This window comes from Abramis brama, assembly GCF_963993115.1.
Source record: "Abramis brama genome assembly, chromosome: 3".
In the NCBI taxonomy this organism is placed as follows: domain Eukaryota; kingdom Metazoa; phylum Chordata; class Actinopteri; order Cypriniformes; family Leuciscidae; genus Abramis; species Abramis brama.
Genome location: NC_139965.1, coordinates 55,898,856 through 55,908,382, shown reverse-complemented (window position 1 = coordinate 55,908,382; position 9,527 = coordinate 55,898,856). Strand labels below are relative to the sequence as shown.

Below are 9,527 nucleotides of genomic sequence, written 5' to 3'. Positions count from 1 at the left end.
GGCTTTTAACATTGGTCTGTTCAAAAATGAGAAAAAAAAAAAAAAGCTAAAATGTCCTTTGGAACATATATTCACAGTCTTCAAAGTTCCGTTTTTGCAACAAGAAGGGAAAAAAGATGTTGCAGGGGTAGGGAAATGGTTTATTGTTTGTTTCTTTTTTTTCTTAAAGCTTAGCCAAAAAGCAAAAGGAGCATGCATCTAGGTATTCTTCCTTTCCAAATCTACATTAGCAGCAAAACATATGTCCTCAAAGACCAGACCCTATATATATACTCATTTTTTTTTTTTTTTACAAAAAGAAAACAAAAGCAGACAAAATGGATTTCATGTGTGACAGAAAAACTTCAACAAAACGTCTATCTTACAAACTGCAATGGCTCTGTAACGGTGCTACTCCACAATGCAAGGACAAGGGCCCTTTTTGATTTTTGGTTTTCTTAGTATTTGACGTAAAAAAGCCACCTGTCTGCTCGCAAAGAAGCAAAAACGGCAACTCTGATGCGTACTACTTTATTTTAAAACTTTGTTTTCTTTCCTTAAAAACAGCAACAAATTCTCAAGTATAAAGAAGCCTCTTTTCTCATCTTTATGCACCAATGGTGAAAGTGTTAAGTCTTTGGATTTTCTTTTTGTTTTAAAGCGTGAGAATTATTATTATTATTATTCTTTTTTCATTTTCATATATGACAACAAAAAGTTGAAATTATCATAATGCCTATAGCAGACTGCAGCCACATTACATGGAAACAAGTATCTGCTTTGTAGTGCTAAAGGAGAGGCAGTTATCTCCAAATCTACAAAGGCAGGGGGTACAAAAAGAAGAAAGAAAGGAGGAACAGATAACGACAAAAAGAGAGAAAGTCAGACAGTGGTAAGTGCACTAAGGTAACACAAATATAACTGAACAATTTTCGAACACACCCCAGATTTCTCTTCGGTTTTGGTCAATGCTGCACAAACAAAAGTTGAGAAACCCCTTGTGACAAAGAGATTCAGCTGGGATAACAAAAATAAGAAGCTGAGAATTGGACAGAAATAGAGTAGAGATCGTTTCCTGCTCCTTAATCTAGTCTATTGGAATGACCAAGACAACATCAAATGAAGCGCCTTAAAGTTGGACGATACAAAAGCTAAATGTACACAAATATTTTTCAAACTACCATACTGTTTAAATTCATTTCCAATGCAACAACCTACTGAACACCAAAAATGTATATATCTATCATAAATACAGAAAGTTTTTTTTTTCGTAAAAAAAAAAAAAAAAAAAAAATCTTTTCCCCCCACCAAGTCTGCAATGCTCTTCGTGTCTGGGTAAAATGGGATTAGTAACATTCCCATTAAGAAAAAAAAAAAAAAAAAAAAAAAAAGTAATAATTAAGAAGGTTTAAAACCAGCAATTCAGCTACTCATTGAATGCCCAGAAACTTTTGTTGAGTTAGTATCATTTCTGAATACTTTCTGCCAATAAAAGACATACAAAAACAGAAATGTCTATCATTTGTTTGGAACAAAATTAATAAAATAATGACTTTTTGTAACACAAGAAAAGGTTGTGAGCTGTTGACCTGAGAATAAAATAGACATTACATTATTTTTCTTTTCTTTAGCAAGCCATTGGTATCTGAATGCTTAGATAGCAAGAAAACTGTAAGACTATTCTCCCATACAGTACATACTGGCTTTATGTAACTGTGCTATTAAGCGGAAATACTTATGCAAATAAGGGACAGCTTGTTGACTCGTTCTTTGTAGACAGGGTTGTGGGGCCATTCAAATAACTTTGAGGCAGTCCATTGCAATACAGCATTCCACTAGCAATAACCGACTGTTAACTGCTGTGATCTCTATTCATTTATATATATATATACTGCATATGTGCATATATGTATATATATCTATATATATTAAGAGTTGTAATAAACTAAAACCAGCATGTTGATATGGGAAAACAATCCACTAACATTTAAATTTTTGGTTACAAGCTTTGGAATTGCAGTTAGTCTTTACACATCTTTTTCTGAAATTGGTTGGTATACTTTAAACATATTTTAAACATTGCTGCTTTTTTCTTTTTTTTCTTTTGTGTTTTCTTTTGTCTTCTGTTTTTTTTTTCCTTTTTCTTTTTTTTTTTTTTAAATATTGTTCATCACTGAAAGCTTTTACAATCTGATGGAGTCCGATCCTACACTAGTGAGATTACTACTACAACTACTGCTGTCTTTGAGACAGCCAGGCTGTTGTGGCTCCTCCGCTGGCCTGCCCAGCCTGTCTGCTGACTTCTGACTGGTGTCAGAATCAGACTCGTCGGTAAAGACGTCTGTTGGTATCGAGGTCTGGACCCCTGAGGTGCTCAATGAACTTGAGGTAACCGTTGAAGGAGAGGAAACTGTAGGAAAAGAAGACAATGCAGACGAAGGAGGATTGGGCTTCCCAGCTAAAGCTCTGGAGAAAGGGGTCTGGGACCATGATTTGCCTGTAGCTGTCGTGTTGAGTGGGGTGGCTGTGAAGGAGGAGGAGCTGCATGAAGATGCAGATGCTGATGAGGACGGCGTGGTGGCTGACGTTGTTGGCGGAGGGGATGGGGTGTTGTTTGAGTGAGTGGCAGACTGCGAGGTAGATGCGGTGTTAGGACTGGGGAAGCAGGCTGAAGAGTGAGGTAATAAATTAGTAGCGTGCTCTTTGGCATTTCTGGATCTCTTGATTGTTCTGTGTTTGTGCAAGGCTGAATCCAGGTGTTGACTGAGCGCTTTGTCCCCTTCTAGTGTGGTGTCACAGGCGAGGCAGTCATAGAGGCCGCCCTCTGCTGCATTCCCACTGTTGGGGACCCGAAGCAACATCTCTTGCAGGTTTGCCACAGACTGACCGAAAAAACAAATTGACTTGAGGTGGCTGATAGCCGCTTCCTCCTTGCTGAAGACAGCTTGACACTTGCGGCACGCCAGCCGATACTGAACTTTGGGGATGATATATTTGTCAAGATGGAGGTCTGCACCTTTGCCATCCACTTCATGCTGCTCAGTGGCTAGGTTGTTGTGAATGGAGGAAGTAGAGGATTCAACAGAGGGAGTGCTCTTTTGTTCCTCTGTTTTTACTGGATCTTTGGCAGAGTCCTTACGGTCCACCGAGTTTTGTGAAGTTTGGCTTGCTTTGGGTTGCTGGATCTGCTGAAGCTGCCGCTGCTGCTGCTGAAGTGCCTCCTGCAGGCTCTGCTGATATTGCTGGTAATGCTGAAGCAAAGATCCGGGTGACAGCCCCATCAGGGCCTGTGATAAAGCTGGGTTGTAGGGGAAAAGACTTTCCATGCCATACATGGGCTGAAGATATCCACCTTGAAGGGCACCTGGTATCTGAGGGGCATAATACGGAGAGAAGCCAGGCATAAAGTAGGGCAGGAACTGACTTGTTAGCAGAGCTGTTGGATCTGAAGCTAAAGCTGCTTGTAGAGCTTGAAGCTGGGCAGTATCGACCACATACTCCATGCCAGGTGTTGGCATTGAGGTGGCCGGAACAGCAGTGTCTGGTTTTTCTTTCTTGGCACTGGCAGCAGAAGTGGAGGGAGCGGGAGTAACCCCAGCTGAGGATGGTGTGGGGGGCTTCTCAGCCTTCTCCTTGGGTTTCTCTTTCTCCCTGGCCCTCTCAGGATCACGATCTTTGTGAGCTTCATGCCGAGAGCCTGGATGGGTCATCAAAGAGTTTGATGTAGATGTGGTGGTAGGGCTTGAGTGGGCAACAGATGTGCTGGCCTGAGCTGGGCTGGGCGAGGCCAATGAAGAGGAGGAAGGGGTCTTGTTGGGTAAACCAGATGTGGGGAGACTTGGTGAGGGTACACTGGCACCAGGCATGTTCAGGAGGTTTGGAGGTTTTGGAGGGGTTAAAGCTGCAGAAATTGACACAGAGAAACACAACATGATTATGGATGCTGCAATATACTCTACATCTCAGAGTTAGTAGTCAGTTTTATAGTTTTATTTCAAAAGTCTTACTCATACTATAGAGTAAATGTGATGACATACCTGAGTTAGATGAGTTAAAGCCTGGTATGGAGGGACCACCAACACCTGGCAGGAGAACAGGGGGGATCCCCTGTAGATTTGGGTAACCTGACTGAAGGTTCAAGGCTTGCAAGGCAGTTGTGTCAAACATCCCTTGTTGCTGCATGGCTTGTTGTTGTGCTAGTCCCAAGACCTCATTTGCTTTCTTGATACGATCCATCTCCTGCTGCGCCATCAGCTGACGAACTGTTGCTGGATCAAAGTACTCTTTCTCTTTATCAAGCTGGCTTCCAATGGTATCCTTTACTTTGGATATGTGTTGTTGGGAAAAGATGTGGTCTCGCACTGAGAGACGAGCACTGTATTTAACACCACACAAAGTGCATTCCGTCTTAGGTCCCTCATAAGAAGTCTGGTTGATACCAAAGTGCTTAGCCATGCTGAGCTTAGCCTTCTTTTCCTTAGCACGAGCATTTTGAAACCAGACCTGAACAACTCTCTTTGGAAGTCCAATGTCATTTCCAAGTACCTCACACTCCAGCATGGTTGGAGTCCTATAATCATTAAAGCAGGATTTGAGCAGCTTAAGCTGAAGATTAGTCATCTGTGTTCGGAAGCGCTTTTGACCAGGCCTGTCTCCACTATCAATGCTTCTGCTTCCAGAGGCTCCTGGACTTGGTGAACAAGGGTCAGCCAGGCTAGATGTTTCACTGTAGTCTATAATATTTTCATTTTCAAAGTCTTTTGTGTAGTAGCTTGTTGCAGGGCTCACCAGTCCTGAGGACATCTGTTCATCATTCTCAATTGAGGGGACCGCGCCCCCAGACTTTGAGAGGTAATCTCCACTGTTATGGCTGTGCTTTGCATCAGCACTGTCATTGTCAATGTTTGCCTCATCACCTGTGGTAGTGTCAGTGATGGCTGTATTCACAGAGGAACAATCATCATTATCAAGTTTATTTTGATCAAAGTTTGTGTTTACTGAGGAAATGGTTGGGCTTTCAAAGTCCTCTACTCCTTCAACCTTGATAGATGTTGGGCTCAGGAGACCCCTTGGGGACAAGTCCATGCTTTTGCTCACAGGCGACAGCGATGAACATTGCGCATCATTGTTAGACTGGGCAAGATGAGCATAGCTGGAGATATCCAGAGGATCCATCTTCAACTGCATGGCTTCCTGTTCCGGTAGCAAACCAGAAAGAGCTAGGTTGTAACCAGCACGTTTAGCCTCATGCCAGTGGCGTGAACGGATATGGGCCTCGAGGGCAGTTTTAGCTTTGAATAGGGCTCGACAAAATGGGCACCGTCGGTGGGCTTGAGCTGGCCCAACAGCCCGAAACTGCCCTTTTCTTTCTCTAGCTCTTGTGTTTTGGAACCATACCTGTACCACCCGTTTTTTAAGGCCCACTTCGTGAGCAATGTGGTCCAGCATTTTACGAGTAGGATTGGAATCAAGCAAATATTTCTGGTACAGAATCTCTAGTTGCTCTGGTGTAATAGTGGTTCGGAGGCGCTTGTCTCGTTGTGGCTCTTCTCCACTATTTATGCTATCACTTTCTCCTGGACTAGTTCCTGCTTTCTCCTCCAACTTCCTCTTCAAGGAGTTCATGGTGGATGTAGGCGTTGATGGGGAGGTGGCAGAGTTGCTGGACATCTGGGGTATTGTGCCTGCAAGGAGCTGGCTAGCAAGCAAAGGATTGCTAGGATCAAATAACATGAAGGACATGTCCATTGGGCGATCCAAAAATTGAGGATGAATGAACTGATTCTGGACACTCAGGAAATGAAGTTGCTGGTGTTCCTGCCAGTGTTCAAATGAAGGGAAGGCAAGTTTGCACTGCTCACACTGGTACGGGATCATTTGCTGGGCCAACTGTTGCTGTGAGGCAGAGGCTAAATGAGAGTTAAGGGCCATGTGGGAACTCTGGGAGGTCTGACTGGTATGTGAAACGGAGGGACCACTATGCTGTTGCTGCTGGGAGAGGGACGGTGAAGAATGCTTTGAATTCTTTGGGACTGCATGCATCTTTTCCTCTCTTTGTGGTCTCTGCTGTGGGGTCTCAGTTTGATGACTGGTTTCCTGTTTCAAAGTGGTCTGCTCTCTTTGACCCAATGATGCTTCTGCAGAGTGTTTCGATTTTTCATCAAAGGAGTTTGATGTGTTAGCTGGTTTAGGCTCCTCCTTTTCAGATGATGTGATGTGAGAGAATGCAGAGGATGAAGGAGGAAGAGGGCAGAGGCTTGAGGATGAGGGCATTGGTGTTTGACCCGATGACCCAGATGGAGTATAGTATTCATGGGAGAGATCCATAGAGTCCTCATTTAGACTGTCATACTGCCCGTCTTCCTCCTCGTCTTTGTAACAGAGCTTCTTTTGGTGTTTAATAAGGTCAAATATGCGCTGGAAAACCAGGCTGCACTTCTTGCACTGATAGTTTAAGTTGGTTGTCCGAATGTATCGGTCATTGGATAACTCGCGTCGGTCACCTTCTTTACCTCCATCTCCCTGGTTCTCATAATTTTTACGGGCTTTTTGTCTGGCATTTTGGAACCACACAACAATGACTCGAGTTGGAAGGCCAAGAAGATTGGATAACTGCTCAAATTCATCATCTTTAGGATAAGCATTAGCATCAAAGAAATCTTGTAGTACCCTCAGCTGGTAGTCTGTGAACCTTGTCCTTGAGGACCTCTTATTTCCATATGATTCATGTTTTTGAGGCTCAGGGGAAGGTGGCCTTGAATCAATTTTGGTATCTTCAAGAGTTGTAATTGGAGGGTTGTTAAAGTTATAAGGTGAGTCTTTGTTGCGTTGTCGCTCTTTGAAGAGTGTGTTACGGAACCAGTGCTTGATGACTTTCTGTGGAAGTCCTGATTTATCCGCCATTTCCTTAATTTGTTCCTCATTGGGAGAATTGTTGATATCGAAATATTGGCGGAGCACCCTTAGCTGGTCATCTGTGATACGGGTGCGGGGTCTCTTATTCTGTTGCTGCAACATGGCAGGGGTAAGCTGCTGTTGGTAGAGCTGGGCCAGATCAGTGGCCAGACTAGGCTCCACTGCTGGCAGTTGGGAAGGAATCTGAGAAGGTAATGACTGGAGTGACATAGGCTGCATCATAAGGGGAGAAAATAGAGGGAGATCCATTGGCATTTGAATTTGGGCCATTGTAACTGAAGGTTGAGGGGTTGGAGCGGTTGGTGGTGTCAGAGTAGGAGCAGAAACAGGTATATTTGGTGTTGGTACCCTCTGGGGAGGAGGAGGTGGAGGTGGGGGTGGAGGCGGAGGAGGCGGCTGAGCAGCTTCGGGTGTCTGAGGTCTCAATGGGTACAGCTTGTCATATTGTTCCCTGTACTCTTTGGCAAATCTTTCTAGGAATCTGAATGGAAAGAAAGCCTGGTGGATATGCTCCTGGTGACTCTTGAGAATCAATATGTTGGAAAAGAGCTTACCGCAAGACTCACACTCCAGCTTCTCTAATCCTTCAATAGGGTCAACCACTCTTGTGATACCAGCTGGCCCACTGTATCCTGACAGAGATCCTGTTGGCTTTCTTTGTGCTTTTTGCTTGTTCTCATTGTACTGAATTACTAACTCAAATCCAAAATTCTCTAATAGGGCTTTGGTGGCATTCCCTCGGGCATCTGAGGCAATCCTTGGAGGAGGAAATCCAGAGTCATGGTTTACATTTACTACAGTTTGATGGGCATCTTTCTTTTCTTTGGACTTGTCTGACATATCTTTCGGAACGTGATCCTCTGTTTTATCACTAATTTCTTTATCTTTTGGCAGCTCTCTTTCTTTCTCACTGTGAGGTGATGGCTTTGGCTTTTTGTCCACAGGGTGAGAAAGGGCACTCTGTTGCAGTAAAGCCATTTGACTCGATCCTTGGGAGTGGGTATGAGCTTGGTGCTGTTGCTGAAGGTGGTGGTGCATAAGCTGTTGTTGTAAGCAGCTCTGCTGGGCCTGTTGGACAGAGTTTTTCTGTTCTTCCAACAGTGAAGCAGTAGATCCACTCAAGTTCAGTGAAGAGCTACTCAGGTTCATTTCTGGATTCAATTGAAATTCTGCCCCAGGAATGTAAAAAGGAAAGAGCAGCTGCTGCTGCTGAAGAGGGAGAAGAGCATCTGTTGTCATGGGAAAGTGCTGGAGAAGAGGGTTAAAAAGATGGGACTGAAGGAGAGCAGCTTGCTGGAGCTCCTGTTGGAGCTGAGCCTGTGCCTGTGCTTGAGCCTGGGCCAACTGCTGCTGCTTTTGCTGAAACTGTTGGTGATGACTCCTTGAGGAGAGCATATCTGCAAATTTCTTCTTTTTCACTTCATGATTCTCTGATGGGGAGGAGTGACAAGCTGAATTACCCAAATTCTCAACATTGTGAGAATGACTTGATAGGTGATTTCCTCCCATGGTGCTCTGTGCTGTTTGAGCTCCTGCTGGGGAGCTGCTGCTGTTGCTGCAGCTGGTAGTTGAGTTAGTGGCTGGAATAGGGCTTGGGGTTGAAGTGCTATTGGAAGTGCTTCCGCTTGGGCCACTACTACTAACAGTACTAGAACTGCCGCCAGCTGCTTCAAGCTTTGCTGCCCTGGCCTTGGTTTGATGAAGAACAGAGCGCATGTGAATCTCCAGTGTAGAGCTCTGGCTGTATGCTACATTGCAAGTGCTGCACTTGAAGGGTTTATTATCAGGGCTGCTGGTAGGCTCTGGCTGTCCGGTGGTGGATTCCTGTAGGGCCCTTTTAACTTTGTGCAAGTGAGACACAGAGTTGTAGTGTACGAGAAGGATATTCTTTTGAGTAAATGACTCTTTACAGACTGTACACTTGAAAGGACGGGATGGATCTAGAAACTTCTCCATAGTAAAGTTGGGGCCTTTCCTAAACGGCAGGGCGCGTTTGGGTTCTGATCCAGAATCCTCTAGCAAAGATCCAGAGTCACTGCCAGTTGGGCTTTGCTTTTCCTCAGGGTCACTTTCGTCTCCCTCTTTCTCATCATCAAGAATACCTCCCTGGTCCTCTCCAAGTGAGGGATCACCCATAATCATTAGGTCTCCATTCATCAGTAAACCTCCATAGAGCTGCTGGATGTCAGCTTCACTCAACTCCAGGTGACTGGTCTCCAGATGCTTCTTAAGCGCCTGTAGAGTCCTAAAGCTGCGCTGGCATAAACAACACATTGTGGCTGCTCTGATTACATGGTATTGGGAATGCAGCTGAAGTTTCTCTATTGTCTTGAATGCCAAACTACACTGGTTGCAGCGATATTTATAGACATGACGATCAGAGACAGGCAGTTGGGGCCTTTTATTGTGGACCTCATTGAAGTGCATCTGAAGGGCATTGGATGATTTAAAGACTTTGTTACAGCCCTTTTTCCAACAAAGGAAACCAGTGGAATCGTCCCTTGAAGGCTGTTGTTCCTCAAGAGGAGACTTGCGAGCTTCAGTGGTGTCTAAAGCCAGACAAACTCCTTTTTCTGGCTCAGCATCTGCCACCTCTGCAATCAAAAATAACAAATATTACAATTCTGACAACA

At 44.3% G+C, this 9,527-nt stretch overlaps 1 protein-coding gene across 4 annotated transcripts in view; it reads right to left on the bottom strand.

The window, feature by feature from the left end:
* Positions 1-297: 297 nt before the first annotated feature.
* Positions 298-9,527, bottom strand: part of zfhx3b (zinc finger homeobox 3b) — a 344,899-nt gene continuing 335,669 nt past the window's right edge. For all 4 annotated transcript variants that reach the window (XM_084107585.1, XM_084107584.1, XM_084107587.1 and 1 more), the window contains 2 exons: positions 4,017-9,488; positions 298-3,880 (listed from right to left, as the gene is read on the bottom strand). In XM_084107585.1, coding sequence (XP_083963711.1) covers positions 2,163-3,880; positions 4,017-9,488 — 7,190 coding nt within the window. In that variant the 3' untranslated portion in view covers positions 298-2,162. The remainder of the gene's footprint in view (positions 3,881-4,016; positions 9,489-9,527) is intronic.